Below are 22,714 nucleotides of genomic sequence, written 5' to 3'. Positions count from 1 at the left end.
GTTGATTTTCTACCCTGACATCTCTGCTGTCCTACAGCCCAGAGGTACTGCATGCTATGAAGGTCCATCAAATCCTCATGGACACTGTCTGAGATGATCTATGGAAAATGAACATCCTAAGTGTTTCCTGAAGGTCAGGCTCCTTATGCCCTTTTAAAAGCTTGTCTAGGGCTTGAGGAGAAAAGTGAAGTGACAGTCCAGCCTTATTCGGAGAGCTATTTAATTTCCATTGCATGCCGTGGGCATGGGGTACTAAAAGATTCCAGAACATTCTGCTCACTCCCCCACTCTTACTCTTTCTCTTCTCTCCCCTTTCCCTAAAGAGTAGCCATGAGATGACGGAAGTTAGCCCTCTGGGTAGGTGAATGGAGAAGAAGAAGAAAGAAGTATTCCACAATCACAGTTAAACAAGCGATTTTTAGAATCCTGCCTTGTCATTTAAGTGACTTACTGAAGTCCTATTAAGTTATCAAAACTCTCTTTCTTCACTTTGTGCACTGGGATGCGGGAAGCACTGAGACACAAGGAAGAGTCCAAAAGACGAAAAACTTGGTGATCACAGAGCTAAAGAAAATGCCGAGGTGTCAGGTCCAAAATACTGTGCTTCAAGTGTTGGCATATTTGAGGACGTTTTTTAAAGACATCTGCTATTCCAGGACATATGATTCCTATTCCTGGCCAAGCAGGTACACAGGGTCTCCCACTTGGATGGTCCCTGGGTTTTCCAGAACAAAATACTGTCCAAAGAGAGGTGATTTTCCATATAACTTTCGTTCAGAAGGGTCACACAGGCGATAACTGCAACAGGAGACAGAACACCATAAGTCACAGCCAGCCAGAAGCAAGAGCTCAAACAGCGTGTGATTTCTTCTCGCTGAAGGATCTACCCACAAAGGCCAGTGGGCTGCCCAGCTCCAGCGAGCACTGTTCCCACCCCGACTAATAGAACAGCGCCTCCTGGGGTTGTACAGTAAACTGCCCGCCCAATGCACAAACTACCAAAGCATAACCAATGGCCATATTCCCACCTCTTTTCTCCTTGGAATGTTCCCGTTTTCAGCATTAAGAGATTAGGGACTCGAGATGCTCAGACATACTTTATCACTTCCCTTTTTCCTTGGCATCTCTCCATGTCTATCATCCTACCAGTCCATCAGGCTCAGAGCCCTGAGTCATCCTTTATACCTTTTCCCTCACTTTCCACATCTTGTCCATAGCTGCCACGTCCTGAGGTTCTTCCTGTACCACATCTTTTGAATGTGCTCACTTTTTCTCCCACTGTCATAATCTCCCTTCAAGCATCCTCAGATGACTATAATACCTTCTTTTTTTTTTTTTTTTGGCCACACCACACAGCATGTGGGATCTTAGTTCCCCGGCCAGGGATCGAACCTGGGAAGTCCCTATAATAACTTCTTAACCAACCAATTTTCCTCATTCTCCCCTCTTCCACTTTCAATTCACTCTTAACACTACCCTACGTTACTTCCTTAATTTTGCTCTGGTCTTATCACTCCCGAGGCTCAGAAACTTTCAATGGATCCCCAGTGCCTGAGGAATAACATTCCAAGTCTTTGGCCTGGCATGCAAGGCTCTTGACCTGGCCCCAGCCAGCTTTTTCAAAACCTCTGCCCTTTCTGTGCACTTCTGCAGTGCTCTGTTGGATTCCTCAATGTCCTTTCACCTTGCTTTGCATTTTCCTGGCTCGGGGGTTCCTCTGTGGGATCCCCTCCCTCCATTACCCAAGCAGTAGAATTCTACCTTTTCTTCAAGGTCCAAATCAAATGCCACCTCTGCTAGGAAGGAAGCCCAGGGTCCCCCAGCCAGGAGCGGTTTCCCCATCCTCAATTTTCTCTGCTTGCCCCTTGCCCCTCACATGCCGTGTCCTACAGTGTCAGGGCATGTGTCTACCTGCTCTACTGTGCAAGACAGAGAGTCCGTAGAGAGCAGGGAATGTGACTAACTCCCTTGTACTACTCACACCCAGTGCTGGGCACTGTATGTCACTGGTGACCCACAATCATTTGTTGAACAGATGAATGTGTTGGTGAGTAAAATCCTGTTAGAAGTAGAATCATATCTTTGTCAGCCAGAAAACGCAAGAATCCCCAGGAAGAGTGTACATGAGATGCGTGTGAATGACACGGCAAGATTTTCCCTCACCCCACCTCCACCAGGAGAATGTTTTCCTTCTGTTTCTCATTTAAGCTAACTCCATTTTTTTTAACATCTTTATTGGAGTATAATTGCTTTACAATGGTGTGTCAGTTTCTGCTTTATAACAAAGGCTAACTCCAATTTTACATCACTTTTATATTTAAAACATTGTGATGGAAAGCATTTTTGTTTCATTCTACTGTGCCTTGAGAAAAAAAAATAAACTATTGCAACAAATCAGTCTTACTTTTGTTCTTCAAATCAGAAGTGGCTAATGAGAAAATGGAGAGGGTCAAATCTAGAGCTTCTTTCTGCAGACCCTCAGCTCCTCCCCAGCTGCAGGCACCATGTTGGTTTTGCTCATTGCTATATGCCTACAGCCTGGTACAGCACCTGGTACGTTGTAGCCACTCCAAAGAAGGTTGGATGAACAAATGGAGAAATCAACAAATGGATGGGAACCATGAACCACTGATCCAGCCAGTCCTGTAGCCAGGTCTCTGCCATGACCTTGGACCCTGGGAAGCAAGTGCCTCTCCTAGCCTGCCTCTCCTCTGTCAGCATGCAATACCAAGGACATCTGGGGATCTGCGTCTGTTGGAGGGTGACTTCTTCAGGATCCGGGCAGATCGGCTACTTTTACGGCTTGGGATTTCTCCTTGTTGCACGCTCCATAGCCTGAGGCTCTGATTATCTCAGGGAACTGAGAGTTGGAGTTCTGGGCATCATACATTGACACTTTATGAAGTACATCACACAGATTATCCCTTAATCCTTCCAACAAGTCTATGTGGGAATGCGTATCGTCCCCACTTTACAGGGGGGCTCGCATAGGAGTGACGGACTTGGCCAAGATCACAGATCTAAGTGGTCAGGCTGGGGCCGGAACTGAGGTCTGACTCACTCCAGAGTCAGGACTTTTCCCTCCAGGGATGTGATCCCTGGTCCTCCTTATACCTCCTGAGTACACGCGCAGGCCTGAGAAGAGCTGAGGGGGTTAATATTTATTCTCCTACACGAACGTTCGGCCACGCGCGGGTTTCCCCTGCCCCTTCCCATCAACCACGCAGGCACACACTTACTCCCCCGGCAGGTAACTTAGGAGCGGAGGACCCACAGAAGCCGTCGCCCCTCCCAGCCCAGGACCTTAACCTGCTCGGTGTGTGTGTGTGGGGTGGGGGGCAGGGACAAACGCAGGTGATAGTCGCAGGGGCGAGGCGACCGGCTTGTCCTGCCAGGCGCCCCAGCTCCGTTCCACCTGCGCCCCTGCTGACACCGTCCCTGCAGGGCTACCGGGGAGACTCTACAAACGAGATCAACGGCGACCCCTTGTGGGACTGAGACGGTATTGTCAGCGGTCTGTGAATTCACGGGCACACCCAGCCTTGCTCAAGAGACGGAAAACACGGCATTGCATCATAAACGGATCGCCTATGATTTTTTTTCTCCAAATATATATATATTGTTGTTGATGACGATGGGATTAATAAATTACAAAGCCATTTAAAAATGCCTTTCTTGGTGCATTTTCTCTTTCAATAAACATGAAGCAAACGACTGACTCTAATGGGAGACACAAGACGTTCTGTTTATCTTAAACAGAGGTCTCCATCCTTAAGGGCGCCGTGTGAGTGGAAACTGTTACCTATAAAGTGCTGTGCACCGGTGAGGGCTGCTTGGTTTACTCATTGACTGGTCAATGCCCAGACCCTGACTTGCAGGCAGGGTCTCTGATCACCACCGGGTCCCCACCGAGGGGCACAGGCCACTTCTGGGACCTCCCAACCTGCTATGTACACGGCCAGATCAGGAATAAAACAGCACCGTGAAGACGCCACGGAGAGGAGGAGACAAAGGCTGAGCAGGCTGGGCTGCGTTGCATTTAACGCAGCCTCAGAAAATGGAAAGAAGTGTCTCCAGGATTTTCCCTCTCTCGGAAGGCCTCAAGTCCATAAGCTGAGACTATCAATAACCATAGCCTAGATGGTCGTTATGTATTTTACCATCTATTAGAAAAACAGTATTTATTGCTTTATTCGGATCAAGGGGGAGTGTGAACCAGGAGATGTATCATTAGCCCAGCTTTTACAAATAAAGAAACTGAAGCAACAAGAGCGTAGCTGACTTGCCAATGTCACACAGTTACTGGGAGGTGATAGAGCCAGACTGGCTGGTCGTCTCCTTCCAGGGCATCACTACCACTAAATCCTCCTGTCTTTAGCTCGGCACAGCACAGCCTAACACAAGCGGAGAGCGGCAAACGCCCTTACTGTCCAAGTGTTCCTGCATCCAACAAAACTAGTGCATCCACCGAACACATGAGCTTTATTCTTTCTACTGAAAGCAACAGCGATAGACACCCAGCACTCCTGTGGGATCAGTGTGGGAGCCCCTCTCCCTTCAGAAAGAAAAGAATAATTCCCTCTTCATAGTTTCAAGCCAGCAGACCAGCCTCCACCGTGCTTCGGGCTATATCTCCCAGACAAAGGCCCCACTGGGCCTGAGGCCCATAGCTATTCAGCACTGGTCTCCCTGCTGAGAACTCGTATTCCCGAAGCAGCACGGCCCTGGGCACGGGGACCCAGGAAGAGGGAAGGCAGTGCGGCTCCCAGCATCCTGCCGGAGAGCCGGAGAGCAGAGAGGTTGCTCCCGACACCACTTTGCTTCGCTTCCGTGATTTATGTCAGGCAGCCGGGGCCTTTCTCTTCCCGATTTATGGCCATCTGTCCCGGGGAGAACATAAATTACTGCATCTATGGCAATTTACATCTCAGTAAGATACAGGGGAAGACACCTAGGCTGGCACCCATCTCCTGGGGTATTAGGAGAAATTAGGTTGGGATGGTTCCTGAGAGCCTGCAGGGGACCAGGAGGGCTGTGCCGCTTCCGGAGACCCTGCCTGCCTTCCCTGGCTCTGCGTTGGGCTCAATTACCCTCCTTCTAGAAACACAGGGCTCCCGATGGGCTGGGGGGAGGCACTGAAGATTCAGAGGACTGGCCCAAACCCAGGCACTTTGTGACTCCAGAGGGAAAGGTGCGAGACTCCAAGCACAGGGTTGGGAAGAGAGAAAGAACAAGATGTAAAAAGAAAAAAGGATGAGGGGGACTTGGTGGTCCAGTGGTTAGGGTTCTGTGCTCCCAATGCAGGGGGCCGGGTTCCACCCCTGGCCAGGGAACTACATCTCACATGCCACAACTAAAAAGATCCCGCACGCGGCAACGAAGATCCCACGGGCCGCAACGAAGGCCTGGCACAGCCAAGTAAATCAAATAAATAAATATTTTTAAAAAAAAGGATGACGGTCAATTCCCCAAATCACCTGTCTGGTTTGCACACAGAACCATCGAGGCCTGTCCACCAGGGCCTGAGCCAGAGGGGGGCCTGCGGATCACCTGGTAGAACCAGGGCTCCCAACACCCACGACAGGACGCCTTCCCGGGTCCACCCTGCCTCCGTCCTCCGTGTAGCTCCTCTGCGGGCACAGGAAAGTGGGAAGACCAAACTCTGATTTTTTCTCGTGGTGAGTGAGCCAGCACATTCTGAGGAATCGCTAGTCCATCGCTGTGGGTTCTTAGAACCACTCCGCTCTGGAATGTCCCACCACATCTAGTAAACTCTTCCCCAACATTTTATTGGGACCATCCTCAAACAGGCAAACAAGTTCAAAGAATTTTAAAGAGACCATCCAATTACCAACCATTTGGACCCTACATATAACGTTTTACTATATTTCCTTTATCACGTATTTATCCATCCATCCGTCCATCGTAATTTTTTTTTCCATTTCCAAGTAAGTTGCAGACTTCAGTAAATTTCACCTCTAAACAGTTCAGCTGGGAAATCATTTCCTAGGGTTAAAATTTCTTAACTTTGTGGGGAGGGGATAAATTTACACGGAGTGAAATGTACAAATCTTAAGTGTTCCATCGTATTAACTTTTTACAGAAAATTAATGTTGTTTTGGGTGTTGAGAGATACACAACATCCCTCAAAAGGATGGGATTTGCCTTAAGCTGGTCTGTAGCCCCTTCTTTGAATATTCCCACAAATCTACAACCCATGGTGGGGACTCAGACAAAAAGCAGCCATTTGCCCTTCACATCAAGAATTCCTCTCTGTACCTCCCCTCCCAACCTCCTTCCAACCCACCTTGTTTGAGACTGTTCCTGACCTCCCTCTCTCTGCCACGTGGCCTGGCCCCTGGAAGGCCAGCTATTTACCTCGCTGTAGCCTGGCCTTGTGCATGACACTGGTCTCCAGGGACCACAGGTGCCGGCTTCATGCTTGGAGGCAACGTGCTGTTTGGGACAGAGCCCCTTGTCCCAGGCTTCAGCCTGCCAGGGAGGGGGCCAGAATAGTAGCTTCTGGGACAGCAGGATCAGCAGAGAGGGGTGGGTGCTGATCCAAGGAGACTAGATTGTTGGTTCAAAGAGGACCATGAGCTTGATGAGAGATGGAACGAAAGAGACTCCCATTCCAGGGGAACAAGTTGGGTCACACAAGCCCAAGCATAGCCAGCCCTTAATGCGCTCTTTCATGAGGGCTTTGATGTCAGATGACCAAACTTCCACTGCATTCTTTCCTCAAGTCTTCCAGGGTTTTGCCTAAAGCAGGGACCACCATCCTCCCCGCCTTCCCCCTCCCCCCTGCAAGTGATACCCGAGGACGCATGTCAGGGTCAAAGCCGAGGGTCTCAGGGGCTGCAGAGATGAGACCTGACGCCCCACCTGTGATCCTGCATTCAACATGGAAGGGACCAGTGAAGACGAGCATTTCAGGGTTTCAGCAACATCCTGGCCGTAGATTCGGCAGATAACAGCACAGAAGTGTGTGAATCATGAATTGTTGTTTTAGCAAAAGTACTGCAGGTTGATTATAGAAAGTTTAGAGGCTACATACCAGCGTATATATTTTCTCCATAATTTCATTACCAAAAGAGCCATGAATGTTTCAGTTTACAGCCTGCCAGGCTTTTAGCTACTCAGGCACATTTATATATTTTAAAAAGGAAAATCAAGTAAACAAAAAAGTCAATACTATATACGTTAATTTGTAATCAGCTTTTTAAAACGAATCTTATCTTAAATATCATTCCATGCAATTTAAACTTATTGTCTGTCATTGTCTTTCATTAAAAATTTGTTATGGGGGGCTTCCCTGGTGGCGCAGTGGTTGAGAGTCCGCCTGCCGATGCAGGGGACGCGGGTTCGTGCCCTGGTCCGGGAAGATCCCACATGCCGCGGAGCGGCTGGGCCTGTGAGCCATGGCCGCTGGGCCTGCGCGTCCGGAGCCTGCGCTCCGCAACGGGCGAGGCCACAACAGTGAGAGGCCCGCGTACCACAAAAAATAATAATAATAAAAATTAAAAAAAAAAAAAAAAAAATTTGTTATGGGACTTCCCTGGCAGTCCAGTGGTTAAGACTCTGCGCTTCCACCGCAGGGGCCTCTGGTTCGATCCCTGGTTGAGGAACTAAGATCCCTCATGCCATGCGGCACCACCAAAAAAAAAAAATTGCTATCATGAAAATTTTAACATAAACATAAAAGTAGAAAAAATGGTGCAATGAATCCCCACATAATTATCACCCAGATTCTATTTATCAAGATTTGACACATTTTTCCACGTGTTCTTTTGCTAAAATAATAGACAGCACACCCCAGATATCACATCACTTCACTCCTACATACTTCAACATGCTTCTCTTAAAACATATAGGCATTTCTTTTTTTTTTTTTTTTTGCGGTACGCGGGCCTCTCACCATTGTGGCCTCTCCCGTTGCAGAGCACAGGCGCCGGACGTGCAGGCTCAGCGGCCACGGCTCACAGGCCCAGCCGCTCCGCGGCATGTGGGATCTTCCCGGACGGGAGCACGAACCCGCGTCCCCTACATCGGCAGGCGGACTCTCAACCACTGCGCCACCAGGGAAGCCTATAAGCATTTCTTATAGCACCAGAAAGCCCCTATCATACCTAATGAATTTGTGATGTCACCAAATACTCAGTCCATAATAAAGTTTGCCAAAACATCTAAACCATGTTTTGTTGTTGCATTGTAATTGGTGTGTTCGGATCACAAATTCTAAATGAAAAATAAAATTAGTTGTCCAAGCAGGCATTCTGGGGACCAAAGCACCCAAGAATGTTTCCCAAGTTATCCAGTCACCAGGACCCCCTTCCACTTCAAGAATACACCTGGCGTGGTGTTTCCCCTGCTTCCTCGCAGAGATGTTAAATCACTTAGTCTCACCTCTTCAGGGTCTCCAGAGGCTCCTTCCTGCTCATGACGCCCGTGTCCGGGTCCACCGTGGTTAAAATGCACCTGGACACACACACAGGGCATCATACACGGGACTAAGCAGACGATCTTCACCCTCCCCGCCGTCTCCTGGGCAGCAGTGTGTGCACCTCACCTGGAGCAAGCCATCACCCTTTTCAGTTCCACATCACCAATAAGAAGCTCATTCCATGAGTCCTGCAGACAAAGCACATAACTTGTGTGAGCACTTCGGATCCCCAGCCTTGACCCGCCCGTGTAGGGACTTCACGTGGTTCAACAGCTGATGAAGCCACTTCCATCGAAGATGGCCAACTGTACATCACGCCTCGCTGCTCCCTCCCTCTGCCTTTAGTTTGTTGGTTCTTTCCCCTGAAGTGAAATGCTCCCTCTCCTCTCACTTGTAAAGCTGGAATTGACACTCATCTCCTTCAGGAAGCCTCCCTGACTGACCCCACTTGACTGGAGGTGCTGTGGAAGGCCAGGGTGGGGCTGACGGAGGGAGCGGGTGCAAGAGAGGAGAGGGTATGGAGAGGGGGGGTTACTCAGGTTGTATCAGATCCCTTCATGCTGGCCAGAGGTGGATTAACGTCCTTAATCATCGTGTCTGTTTACCTTGTAGCTCCTCTGGCCAGATAGGAACAAATCCAGAGCAGGCCAGTAGCTTTACTTCCCTTTGCATCTCCACGGGAGCATTCCCAAAGCTCTCCAGCCCAGGAACCTCCTGGGGCGTTTGTCTACGGCCTGGGTCACTGGTGCTTACTTTTCAGGACAAATCGCATCAATGGACTGTGTCCCTCAGATCCAGAAGGGGAGATAGAACATACACACACGAAAAGTGAATGGTCAATATTCCTTTTAAAAGTTTCAGAAAAATTGAGAAAAACTTTACAAGACAGCACCCTGTGTGCTGGTTGAACTTTGCAGACAAGCATGGAGCCGGTGGCTGGCTGGCTGCTCTGGGCAGGGGAGGTTTTTAAGGTAAAGGTAGGATCTGAATTGAGTCTTCCAGGGTGGAGACTTTGAGAGGCACAAACGAAGGGTGAGGGGACTCCAGGCAGTAACAAGAAGGAAGGACATTTGATTGTGGTCCTGATCTTCTTATGCTCACAGAGAAGGTGCCTGAGAGCCAAAGACAGGAATCCATGAGTTAAAACAAACCTGCCCAGTCCTTTGTTGATCACAAGCCAGAGAGAAAGTTCCAGGCCCAGAAGTTTAACTCTGACAGTGTGTATTATTCTTGATATGTGTATTTCAGGGTTTTGTTTTTGTTTTTTTAATCATAAAATGAGTCTCTTCACTGCATGTTTCACAACAGTCCAAAAAGCTGGGCACCTCGGATTAGAGCAACCCAGCCTGCTCTGTGTACATTTCTCCACCAGGAGGCACTGTGGTCACAAAAAAACATAAAAGATCCTAAAGGAGAGAAATGAAGGTTCTGCTTAGGAAATTAATTTATTATTAATTAAAGAAATATTTACAGAGCCCCTTTTATGGGCAATAAAAACTGTTGGGGATTGCGTCACAGGTAAATAAGTTAAAAATTCCACCATCAGGAAAGTATCTCTTTGGTAAACTGGCGGAAAAGGAGAAAACTATTTACATGTTGAATGCACACTACGGGCCCAGAACCGTATTAAACGTTAGAGAAGCGCCTATGAAAATCTTCCTCCAGAACATGTTATCTTGAGGTGATAAGAAATTGAAACCGGAGAAGCTGGATATGGTGAGGCACAGACACAGCACAGGGTGGCTTTGGAAAAGAGAAGCAGCTCTTCCAGGTCTGGCAATCAGAACAGACCTCTCAGGGGAGGTGGCTTTTCATCTGGGCTTTTAAAGAAGGCCAGGAGTTTCTAAGTGGGGCGAGAGGCAAGACTTGGGGTGAGCAGGAGATAAGAGAATACAGTCCTTATGTAGTTCTCAGTCCAGTCTGTAGCTTGGAGCTTTTATGGAAGTAAAGGCTGGGAAAGCAAAGTGTGGCAAGATTATGGAGGGACCAGAATCGTAGAGTGGGCAGTTTGGGACTTTTGAGAACTGGGGAGCCACTGAAGGCTTTTAAGCAAGGCAGCCACACTGACTGTCACAAACTTTTAGAGGAGAAGAGATCACTCTGGTGCTGAGAGGCTCAGCTGTGACTACATCCAGGACCGCTCAGTGGTCCAGACTTGAGACAACGAAGGTGATCTAGCTGGCGGCTGCGAACAGAAAGGGAGCAGATGGGGCTGGGGATGAGGGGAACATGGGAGAAGAACGAGTCAGGGGTGACTTACAAGCTCTAAGCCAGGGTGAAAGAAGGAATACGGTTGCCAGGATAGAAGCTGTGAAGTGAAGACAGGGAGTTTGCGGAGCTTATGAGGACAAGTTTGCTAGGTCCACAGAACATATGAAAACTCCCAGCTGACAGTCAGAAATGTGAGCCCCGCGCTGCAAGGGGGAGTCCACGGTTGGATACTTGGGAAGGACCCACATAAGGGTGACAGATGGTGAAGCTGCAGGAGAGGGTGTCATTACCAAGGGAAGGTAGAGAAAGAGAAGGGTCGAGGCCAGAAATTTTGGAAGCCCCTACCTGAGTGAGGAGTAGGGGGAGGAGAAACAGCAAAGGCACAAGAGCAGTGCAGCCAGGGAGGGAAAGTTCCAGAAGCAGTACCTATCGGTCCAAGGGGAGGGCAATGATGACCAGGAAAATGTCTCTGAAGGAGGGAGCGGAGAAGGGCAGCCTCGGGCTGAAGTGAAGGTCTGAGAAGTGAGGGTGAGGAGAGCAGATGATGGGTGTGAAGGGATGCAGAGAAGGACCACGATCACGAGAGGCAGGTTCTGAAATGAGGAGGGGGTTCACTTCCCAGAAGCCTCCGCGCAGGTCCTCAGCCTCTGGCCAGTCTGCTTCGCCCACTGCACCTGGCACCACCTGCCCTAATCGTGTCCAGATCCCTGCCACAGGCAGATGAGCACAGTGCAAGTTGGTTTTTGCCACTCTCTTGCCTAAAATCCTTTCCAGACCCTTCCTCCGAAGGCGATACCCCTTGACACCAAGGACCTTGGCTCTCAATGCCCCTCCCTGAGCGCCGATGCTGTAAAAGACAGCAGTTATCTCCGTGCCAGCACAGCCCTGCTCGTGTGCCCCCTCCCTCGGTGTTTCTTCCTTCTGCGTCACCTGGCCAACCTAGGCTCATTCATTCACTTAGCAAAGAATTCATGCTGGGTGTTTTTCTAGGAGCTGGGAGAACAACAATGGTCAAGTTCTGTCCTCAGAAAGCATGTGTAGGGGAAACAGACAACAAATCCCCCAGTAAACACGGTGTATCAGGTGGGGATGTGTGCCGGGGGGGACTAGGGCACGCAGGCCAAGCAGGGTACGGGGTGATCAGGGAAGCCCTCACTGAAGGGGAGGGAAGACCTTAACAGGGAAGTGAAAGAGGTAAGGGAGTGAACCATGCAGATACCTGAGGGAGGACATGCCAGACAGAGGCACCAGTAAGAGCAAAGGTCCCGGGGAAGGAAGCAGCAGAGAGACAAAGAAGGGAAGAGTGACAGGAAGTAAAACTCTGGAACTAGGAGGGTGTGGCATCACACAGGGCCTTGACAGCAATTATAAGGATCCCATTTTTGACTTGAAGAGAGATGGAGAACACAGACAGAGTTTTGAGTAGAAGGAAGACATGATGTGAGTTATATTTACAGATGACTTTGACCTTAGCTGTGATGAGAATAGACCTTGTATGGTGGTGGGGGTCAGTCAAGGATAGACCAGTGAAGAGAGGCTATTGCAACAAACCACAGGAGAGAGGGTGGTGACTTGGCCCAGAGAGGAAGTGGAGGAGCATGGCAAGAGGACAGAGCCACCGAGATTTGTTGATTATTTGAATGTGAGAGGTGAAAGAAGAGAAGAACACAGAGTGGTTCCCACTTTGGGGCCTGAGCAGCTAGAAGGCAGAGCTGCCATACACTGAGATGTGCAAGGCTGGGCAGAGCAGACTTGGGAGTGGAAATTCAGCCCTCGGTGTTGGACATCCTGAATCTGAGACGAGATACCCCAGTGGAAATACAGAGAAGGCAGAGGGAGAGTTCTGGTGTAAAGATGTTAGTCAAGGGGTCCTCAGTGTGGAGAAGGTTTTGAAAAACACAGACCAGGGCATGAGTAGAGACAGAGATTGCTACAGACCGAGGGTTTGTGTCCTCGCAACCTTCATATGTTGAAACCTAATCCCCAGTGTGGTGGTATTTGGAGAAGGGGGCCTTTGGGAGGTGATGAGGTCATGGGGGTGGTACCCTTGTGAATGGAATTAGTGTCCTTATAAAAGGGGCTCCAGGGGACTTCCCTGGTAGTCCAGTGGTTAATATTTTGCCTTGCAATGCAGGGGGTGTGGTTTCGATCCCTGGTCAGGGAGCTAAGATCCCACATGCCTCGCAGCCAAAAAACCAAAACATAAAACAGAAGCAATATTGTAACAAATTCAATAAAGACTTTTAAAATGGTCCACATCAAAAAAAATCTTAAAAAAAAAAAAAAAAAAACGGGACTCCAGGCAACTCCCTTGTCCCTTCCACCACATGAGGTCACAGAGTGAAGACAGCCGTCTACGAACCAGGAAGCAAGTCCTCACCAGACACCTGCACAAATCTGCAGGTGCCTTGATCTTGGACTTTCCAGCCTCCAGAACTGTGAGAAATAAATTTCCATTCTTTATGAGCCTGAGCTCATACTGCCCAGTCGCCCCCCTCTCCTGTCTGTGTTAAAAAAGTGGGGTGGCCGGTCACCTATCACCCTCAGCTCACCACCTTCCTGGCCTGTCTTACCTGGCTGTAACTACCTGTTCACATTCTAATCACCTGGACTGTGAACTCCTTCTGAGAAGCTCCTAGACCGGTTTTCCTACAGGTCTATTCACAGGTCTATTCATAGTACACAGGGGCACTAACCCATTGTGTGATGCGTGAAACATTATTCCAATAAATGAGGCTAGCCCAGCTGAAGCGTTGTATTAACATCCAACTTAAAATATGAAAGAATCCCAATTAGGGAACACTCAGAATCAGAAAGAAAGCCTTCTAGGACAAGAGTCAGTTCAAAGAAACCTCCTGAATCTGAGGTCCTACTCTGGGCCGTCCCCTCTTAACTTATCCTATCTTCATCTGCCCATCTCAGAGGGTGGGGTAGGAAGTGTCTTCCATGTGAACCGTGATACAAAGACCAAAGCCAGGAAGGGAGGAAGCTTAAAGGGGGCCACAGTCAGGGAGGGATCGATGGCCTGAACGAAGCTTCTTTACTTTGATTATAGCAATGAAACCACTGTCCACCTCTCTGGGCACTTTCTACATCCTGGTGCTTTTGTGGGGAGGCGTCAGCTGAAATTACTCACAGTTGATAAACGCAAGAAGCAGAGGTCTCAGAAAGTTCCAGGACTTATCCAGGGTCAGACGGCCACTTATTGAAGCAGGGGGATTCAGATCCAGGTGTCCTGACCCCACGCCCAGCCCCTAGAATGCCCAGAGCTCCTGTGGGCTGTGGTACAGTCTGGGTTCTTGCCGTGGGGCAGCCCTCGGCTGAGCCATCTCAGGTCGAAGGTGGCACTGGAAGAGTTTTAGGGCAGTGCCGTCTCAGCTTGGGGACAGCATCCACCCACAGCAGCCCTGCTGCAAATGACTGTCTTCCCAAGGGAGCCCTCGACTACACAGGAAGGCCACCTTCCACATCCTGCTCTGTGGCCCACACAGATCATGTATTCTATGCTAAGTACACTTGGCTCAAAATGAACCTGCCTGCTTGGAATTCTCCTTAGAAGTCTCAGACCCTGAACTGCCCCTTGACACCAGCATCTCTGCCTCATTTATATTTGTATCCTCCACACAGAAGTCTGTACTGATCAGATGCTCAAGAAATTGCAAACTTGAATTGTTGCATAATACGGAGCCAATGCAGAATGCATCCTTCTGAATAATTTAATCCAACATCAAAGACTCTCATACCTTTAAAAAAAAAAGTTAAATCCAAGGAAAGGGGCAAGAAAGGTATAGCGTTACCTCTGCATAGACACCACACCCTGAAATTATGATATTGGGCCGGAAGTTAGTTGCCTTAACTTTCTTCTCTAGCCTGGAGTTGAGGTCTGCCAACGATGCCTCAGAAAGGATCAGGAAGGGGCTGGCGTCTGAGTATGGGATCTGATGAGAAAATAGGAGCTGTTATAGCGTGAGGCACACAGAGGCATTTCTCAGAGGTCACATGGGTCTGATTCCTGGAACCTTCCACCCCTCCCCCGCCCCACCTCCCCACACAATCTTTCTAAGTATTTCTCTAGTTCTATTTACAGAAAAGTCACAGCGATTCAGAAGCTTTAAATAGCCTTGCAGATACCAGGAATTACATGATGGAGCGAAGAGAACATGGTCTCAGAATCTTAGCGCTGTCCCTTTCTCATCCTCCAAACTCTCACACGTTTATTTTGTTAAGGTTTGATGGCCTCATTTGGTGTGATCAGAAGTATTCACTGATTCCACAGATACTTATTTTTCACACAACCTGCAAATCAACGTTCAGCATGGCCGTGGCAATGGCGCTACATAGCATTGTATGTTTTACTCTCATGAGGAATTCTTACAGCCTTATTTCTTTAAGGGCCAGTCTGGTCATTTTAAATCTGTGGATCTCCACACCCACACTCATCGGCCCAACTGTGAGCTGCCACACCCTTGCAATCACAGTGTAAAGAGGTTGGGCTCCACATGCGATTACAGAATGGAGTGGGAAAGATACTGACCTAGAACAGTTTTGAAGCTGCGTTGCCACTGGAAGGTTTCTGTGAATAGGAATTTTTGCTCTCAGGCAAAAATGCAAGGGTCCCGTAAATCAAGAAACACAGATGCTGCTCCTAGTGGAAGAGCCTTACTTTTTGCAATTGCTTGTGACAGAAGTAATGGCAAAGTGACAGAGCCGAGCTCAGCAGACATGCCGCCCTGCTCTCCCCCATCCAAGGAAGCCTGTCTTCTATAGGACACACCAAAGGCCAAAGCCAAGGGATGCTCCTCTGACCTGGTCTGTGGGTCGAAACGGGTCTTCGATCTGGTGAGAATTTCTCGGTTGCATGTGAGGTTCAAAGTGCACCAGGCGGTACGGCTGCGTCTTCAGGAAGTTTGTTATCCAATGGGCCGCGGCCTCACCGCAGTCCCTGCCCTCGATCTCCAGGCCCTGCACTCTGCAGGGGTTGGGGGCAAAGAACAGGCATCTGTAGATCTGGACAACCTACCATGTCCTACACATATCCAAAAGGCTGCACCAGGCTATGATGTCGCTGTAAGTCCTTCATTATCAGGAGATGTCATTTTAGCCTGGCCCTGCCTCTGAACCATGTGGAAGCCCAAAATGAAGATGCAGTTTCAAGCCTTGTTCCTCGCTCTCCCCTTTTTTTTTGAAGTATAGTTGATTTACTTGCGTTCGTTTCGGGTATATAGCACAGCGATTCAGTACTTTTGCAGATTATATTCCAAGTTATTATAAGATATTGGATATAATTCCCTCTGCTCTACAGTAAATCCTTGTTTCTTATCTACTTGATAAACATAACAGATTTCTGTATATTAATATTGTATCCTGCAACCTTGCTGAATTCATTTATTAGTTCTAATAGTTTGGGAAAGGAAACCTGAGTCCCAAGGGCTCTTGGCATCTTTACCCTAATCTAAGCTTTCTGATTCTGCAATTTCCAAACGTGACCTTGTGTAGTCTGGGGCATGGACCAAAAGCCTGTATGGGACCATGAAAAAAATTTCCACATAATTCCGAGTGAACCAGTAATTAAATTTTAAAAATTTTAACCACAAGAAAGTATGCGTACATATCCAACTGTAATAGGGGCCAGGCATGCTCAGCGGGCCGGGCCAGCAGGTTTGAGTAGCCACCCGCGGTCAGCCCAACGCCACGTCCCGTCACTGCCACTCCTTCCCCAGGAGCCAGCAGGCAGGCCGTGGAAGGCCTGAGGCCCTGGTGCTGCTGGCAGTGAGGGCTGCAGGTGCCACACTCGTGAAATAGGGACAGAGCGGGCGTGCAGCTGTTAGCGCCCGGCCTCGGGGATGGGGGCTGACACTGAGCGGTCCTGGGGCAGGGAGTGTGATGGGAGGTGGAGGGCTCCTTTTCCCCGGAGCCCTCCAAGCCCTAGAGCCTCCGGGTGGGTGAGCTGAGGGCACAGAGGACAGGCTGAGGGCTGTGTCCTGCAGAGCTCCAGAGCCCTCGCCACGGCCCCCCACCGTCAGGGCCAGGCTTGGACCTAATGGTCGCTGCCGTCTCCATGGAGGCCTCAGCAACTGGAATATATGGACACTGCCATTAAGGTAAAAGCTTCTACCGGCTTCAGTCTCTCCCGTTCACGTTTCTGATTGGTATTTGTTAACGTTTGTTTTGGTGGAGGTTTATAGGAACATCATGACCTGACCGTGACCTGACCTCAAGACCAAAGGATGTGACCCCAAGAAGTTTGCAACAACTAACCACGCCCTCCCTCACCTCTCCTAGAAAGGGGCTTTGCTGAAAGCTTTCAGAGAGTCCAGGGCTTTTTAAGGCATAAGCCACCCGTCTCCTTGCATGGCCCTGCAGTAAAGTTTTTTCTGCTCCAAACTCCGACGTTTTGGTATCGCTTGGCCTCACTGTGCATCGGGCACACAGACGCGTTTGGTAACATAACCGCGGCAGACAAACAGGAACCAGAATATGGAGAAACGTGAAATACAAATTGCAGTAGGCATATTAAAAAGCTTGCCTCAGACAATGATGAATGCAAATTAAATCAGTAAGAAATGACCGTTTTTAACACAAAAATGGCAAAATACTTTTGAACATAATGGTCAGAATGAGATGAAACAGATATGCTTATAAACTGCTCGTGAATATATAGCTGGTATAACCATTCTGCAAAGCAACTGAGCAACATATATCAAAAGTCTACAAGAGCCATACTCTTATCGCTGGCAAAACCACTGCTAAAATTTTTTCCCGAAGGAAATAATAAGAGATATGAACAGAGATTTATGCCAAGTTACACATCACATTCTTCCTCATACCTGGAAAAAACTGAAAACGATCCAAATGTATAAACATGGGATGTGCTAAAATGCATTCGAGGACACCCATGTTTTTAACAATCTGAAAAAATACTCAACGTACCCTTAAGTATATAAACCACATTCAAGATTGGTACTATTTCAATTTGGTTTTTAAAGTGTTAGCCATAGAGACAGAAAGAAAATATGTCAAAATATGAATCATAGTTATCTCTGATGGGTTTTGTTTTCTTCCCTTTTTTGGTATTTTCCAATTTCTCAACAATGAATATGTATTTTATAATCAGAAAAACCATCAAATTAAAATGAAAACATATTATTATGTTTAAAATTCTGATATTATAGAAATCATATTAGTTCTGCATTTTACGAACTTTTGGGGGTCTTTAGACATTTTTCAAGTAACTACATTTTTTGATGTGATGTGATTTTCTATGATAGGCTGTGGACTAATTAAGCATTCACGTGGCATTTTCATTCAAAATGCAGAAACTGTAACAAGAGTATAATTAGACCCTATTTTAACTTTCTCATAATACGATTAAAAAAATGAACTCTAGGCATGATTTCTTAAAAGCAGAGCTAGTTTCCTGGAATAATTGCTCCCTTGAGGGCCTTCTGATGTTGAGGAAAGACACTCTGTACAGAGCAGTCTCCTGGCTGAATCTCCACACTCACGATTACAGGGAACCCTGGGCATCTGCAGGTCAGAACACTCTTCTGGTTGCGGCTGGTCTTTCCTATTTTGGAACTTCCTTTCATTAGAGCTAAATATCACGGGTCATATAGCCATTGGCAACTCCCGCCATAACTCAGCTTTGGAAGATTCCCAGTCTTTCCAGGCAACACAGAGATGATCCTAGGGTAATACATTGATCTAACCTCACCTCTTCCAGGACCCTCTCCCCACTCACTCCAACCCCATTTTTGTCCTTTATCCTCTGGTGGTGTTATTTTTCTCTTGTTGACATGTCAATATGCTTTTGATCCCATAGTTTTCTACATAAGTCTTTTATGTTTCTCTGCCCCACATCAACACACATTTCTGAAGCTGCTCCCCTTTTCCACCTTCTTTTAGATCATCACGATGTGGAGGACTTGACCCTACATATGGTACATTTGCAGTCAATGGTTAATTATTGACAGTGTTTCTCCAGATTTCCGCCACATTTCCCATTTTCCCAAAACTGCAGGAACAAATGCTCACGCAAGGATTAAGAGCTATCCTTTCCTTACCTGCACTTGTGCACTGCATTTGTGGTGGGTGTCTTGATGGGCAGCCGCAGGTCCTTCGTGTAGGCTGCACTGAGGGTCAGGGTGTCACCCTCACAGGTCAGGGAAATCAGGACCAGGCGGGGTTCCTGTCGAGCAGTAACCATATTCCCCTCCTTGTTGATTACAAGCCAAAACCTGCCATTTTCAGAACACAAGTTATGCATGGCCCACCATGACAGGCAGTCAGTCTCTGGGGGAGTTTCAGTGATGCACTGTCATCTTTGATTGCCTTGCTGTAAGCCTGGTGTGTGTGAGTTTGTGTGCGTGTGTGTATGTGTGTGTGTGTGTCAGTCCGTCTGCCTGTCCTAAACATCAGCTCATCAGCCCAGCAAGACTGAATCTGTCAGTTAATTTCAAAGTGTTTAATAATCACTTGTGCGTCGGACAAAATATCTGCAGAATATTTTGAGCTCCTTGATGGAACAGAAATCAAAGAAGCTAATTATACGTCCATCTCAATTGCCAGAAAGTCTGGTCACTTTCATAAACATGCCCTAAGGAGATGATAGGCATCTATCTCGGAGAAAGACCAGGAGGCATGGTGCCTGGCACAAGGAGGCATTCCTGCTGGTGGAAATAACAAGATGTTGCTGTATTGTTCTCAGAGGGTGGAGTCAAGCTGAACAGCAAACAATGCTACTTACACTTTGCCAAATCCACCCCCAACTTAAAAAAAAAACGAACGTTTCAGTATTCAGAGCTGTGACTTCTGCAATTTGCCAAAAGGCCTATTGTTAATATGGACAATATTTTTTGGCCTGATACTCAAGGTCTAGAGGTACTTCCCAAAACAAAGATAAATGGAGAAATAAAAGCAATAGAAAGGACTGTTTCCAGTAAAAAAAAAAAATGATGGGTTTGTATAGGGGACCTTTCAGCTACTGAGGAAGCTAAACTGACATGCTGGTCATTTCCATTCACACTGAATGGAATGATTACAATGATAGGAGTGAGTTTGTGCTTTGGGAATCCAGAGACATAAGAAAAAAATATAGCAGATAATTTAGATCATCACCTCCGGCGGGTCATCGTGGTTGAGTTGTTCAGCTATGCTAGAAAAATAAAGTTAGTGTAAGCCCTTTCCCAAAGGAATTCCCTCTGACCAACCCTTCATCCTGGATACAGGATGTCCCATATCCTTGGTACGAGCACGCGAATATTCTTTCTGCTAATCCTTCCTAGTAATAATGGTAGTCTGATATTTCTAAAATACACATCTGATCATGTCACCCCCTTCTGCAAACCGCAACCCACCACCGCCGCCCTGTGGTTCCTGCTTTCAGAATAAAACTCTAACTGTTCAGCAAGGCAGGCAAGGCCCTTCATCATCCAGCTACCCTCCCAGCCAGTCTTACCACCTGTGCCCTCACACATGTCAGCCTTTCTTTTTCTTTTTAATTTTTTTAGTGCGGTAAGATATACACAACATAAAATACTTGGCATACTCTTAGCTACACACCCAGAAGAACTGAAAGCAGGGACTCCAACAGATACTTGGGCACCAATATTCACAGCAACCTTCTGCACGATGCCGAAAAGTAGAAACAACCCAAATTTCCAACAACAGAGAATGGACGTGAAAAAAATATGACTTTAACCATTTTTAAGTGCACAATTCAGTGGCATTAAATATTTTCATAGTGTTTTGCAACCATCACCACTATGTGTTTCCAAAACATTTTCGTCATCACAAACAGAAACTCTGAACCCATGAAGCAATAACTATCCATTCCATTCCCCTCTCTCCCCAGCCCCTGGCAACCTCTAATCTGCTTTCTATCTCTATGAATTTGCCTGTTCTAGGTATTTCATATAATTGGAACTATATAATGTTTGTCCTTTTGTGTCTGGCTTATTTCACTTAACATTTTCAAGATTTGTCTGTGCTGTAGCATGTATTAGAACTTCTTTTTGTGGGTGAATAATATTCCAAAGTGTGTATATACCACATATTCAGTTCCAGCTATGAAGTTCTTCCTGACCACCCCAGTTTCTCTTGTTCCTCCCTCTGTGCTCCCTGGCACTTGTCACATTGAGTCAATTACCACCTAGGACTGCAAGCTTTTGTTCGCTTCTCTCCATCACACGTTTTGATAGTATGATGACAAACACAGCTCACCATTCCACCGTGTCACGAATTGCCCTCTGTCTGGGGAACTGGAAGGGGGAAAAGTTACAACCCTCATCAGTCCTGTGTGTTACCTACAGAAACTGAGGGCTGGTCTGGGAGGGCGTCTGAAGTGCAGCCTTACACTGAGGCCGAGGCCAGACCCAGAATAGGACAAAGCTGCTTGCTCTGGGCCTTTGAGATCTTCGCAGAACCCCAGGAATTCACACAGGTCGAGACTACCCAGGTAGGGCACGAATAAAAACCCTATTTACAAAGCACCAGTGTGCTAAAGAAAACAAGAGTCCCGATGCCACTGCTGTGTGGCTCTGAACCTCAGTTTCTTGATCCATAAAAGGGTGCATGAGAGAATTAGGGAAAATAAAGTATGTAATAGCACTTTTTAAGCTGCAAGAATCTGAAACTTTAATCGTTATTACGATTATGTGCTCCACCTTGGTGAGCTCTTAGAGGGTTTGCATCCGTGGCTCCAACTTTCCCCAAGTTCTCAAGAGACAGTAAAGTAAAGTGGCGGGGACCAATCCTGTGAAGCTCGCCCCTTCCGCTAGGCGGAGTTGAGTCAGTTTGCTTGCGCACCTGCTGACACCTGGGGACCTCCTCTGGGGCGCAAGCCATCGCAGGAAGGCAGATCGGGACCCTGGGTCTGCGGTTGGGAGGTGACGGCCCCCTTTCCTCTTCTTCCTTGCCGCTCCCCCGACCCCAGCCAGCTCCCACTTTCTTTGTAAAGGAAGGACTCCGCAGGCCTCCCCCGCTCCCGGGCTCAGCCCTACCTGTCCCGCAGGTGACCGCTGCGCAGCCCCAGGGCCGTGCACTCCGCCACCTTCACCGACACCCCCTTGCAGGACTTGACGGGGTAGATCCAGAGCTCTGCCACGGTGCCCACCTGCTGCAGCCGCCGGCGCCGCCTGGGCCGCGCGCGGCGCCAGGCCACGGCCCCCAGCGCCACCGCGGCCAGTCCCAGCGCGGCGACCCCGAGCCAGCGGGGCCGGGGCTGCGGCGCGGGGAGGCCCAGGCGGGCCAGCGCGGAAGAGCCGGCGGCGCCCATGACCCAGCGATCGCGGGCGCGCCGGGGACTCCAGCGGGGCCCACCCGAGACGCCAAGCTAGCCAGGCAGGAGCGCGGCCGCCGCCGAGGGCTGCTGGCGGAGGTGCCGCCCTTAACCGGGAGCCCAAGGGGAAAGCGGTTCCTGAGTCTCTTTCCGGCCGGAGTACCGTGTCCTGCTCCTGAGGTTGGCTTGGGGCGCTGCGGGCGGGAGGTGGTGTCTCGGCTGCTACGCGGTCTACTGCCCACCGCCGCCTCCACTTCCGCCGCCTGCTGGCCACTCGGCGACGTGCCCTCCCCCAGGATCGCTACAAGTGACCAGTTTACTTATTTACGTATTTGTGGCATTGACTTAAAAAAAATGCACAAGGTGAAAATTGCAAGTTAAGTTTTATTTGGAGCAAAATGAGGACTGCAGCCCGGGAGACAGAGGTTCAGATAACTCTGGAAACTGCTCAGAGGAGGCGAGGGGGCAGCCAAGGTTACATACGTGTTTGGCAACAAAGGGCAGGTAGTGTGGAATGTCATAAGATTATTGTTAATTAAAGAAAACCAGTTATCTCAAGTTAAGGAATTTACCCTTTTTCTATGTATGGGCAGATGCAGGAGACCAGGCTCACTGAAATCATTCCTTTGATATGCACCTCAGCTATCTGGGCCAGGATCCTGTATTTTTACATCCTGAGTTTCCTAGGGCTCATGGCAGGGAGTGACTGCAGTCTGATGGCTGCTAGATGGCAGGGATCCTCTTCAGCCCTGAGTTTCCTCAGGGCTGACAGGTTCACGTTG

At 48.4% G+C, this 22,714-nt stretch overlaps 1 protein-coding gene across 1 annotated transcript; it reads right to left on the bottom strand.

Moving 5' to 3' along the window:
- Window positions 1-203: 203 nt before the first annotated feature.
- Window positions 204-22,158, bottom strand: MTARC1 (mitochondrial amidoxime reducing component 1). The gene is made up of 7 exons (XM_030868343.2): window positions 21,655-22,158; window positions 18,718-18,891; window positions 15,461-15,623; window positions 14,452-14,592; window positions 8,570-8,631; window positions 8,407-8,478; window positions 204-798 (listed from the first exon to the last, which is right to left on the bottom strand). The coding sequence occupies exons 1-7, from the start codon at window positions 21,927-21,929 to the stop codon at window positions 669-671; spliced, it is 1,017 nt and encodes a 338-aa protein (XP_030724203.1). The 5' UTR covers window positions 21,930-22,158; the 3' UTR covers window positions 204-668.
- Between the last annotated feature and the right edge of the window lie 556 nt (window positions 22,159-22,714).

Source organism: Globicephala melas, chromosome 1 (genome assembly GCF_963455315.2).
Source record: "Globicephala melas chromosome 1, mGloMel1.2, whole genome shotgun sequence".
Classification (NCBI taxonomy): Eukaryota; Metazoa; Chordata; class Mammalia; order Artiodactyla; family Delphinidae; genus Globicephala; species Globicephala melas.
The sequence above is the reverse complement of the archived record's forward strand: the minus strand, read 5'-3'. Positions and strand labels throughout refer to the sequence as shown.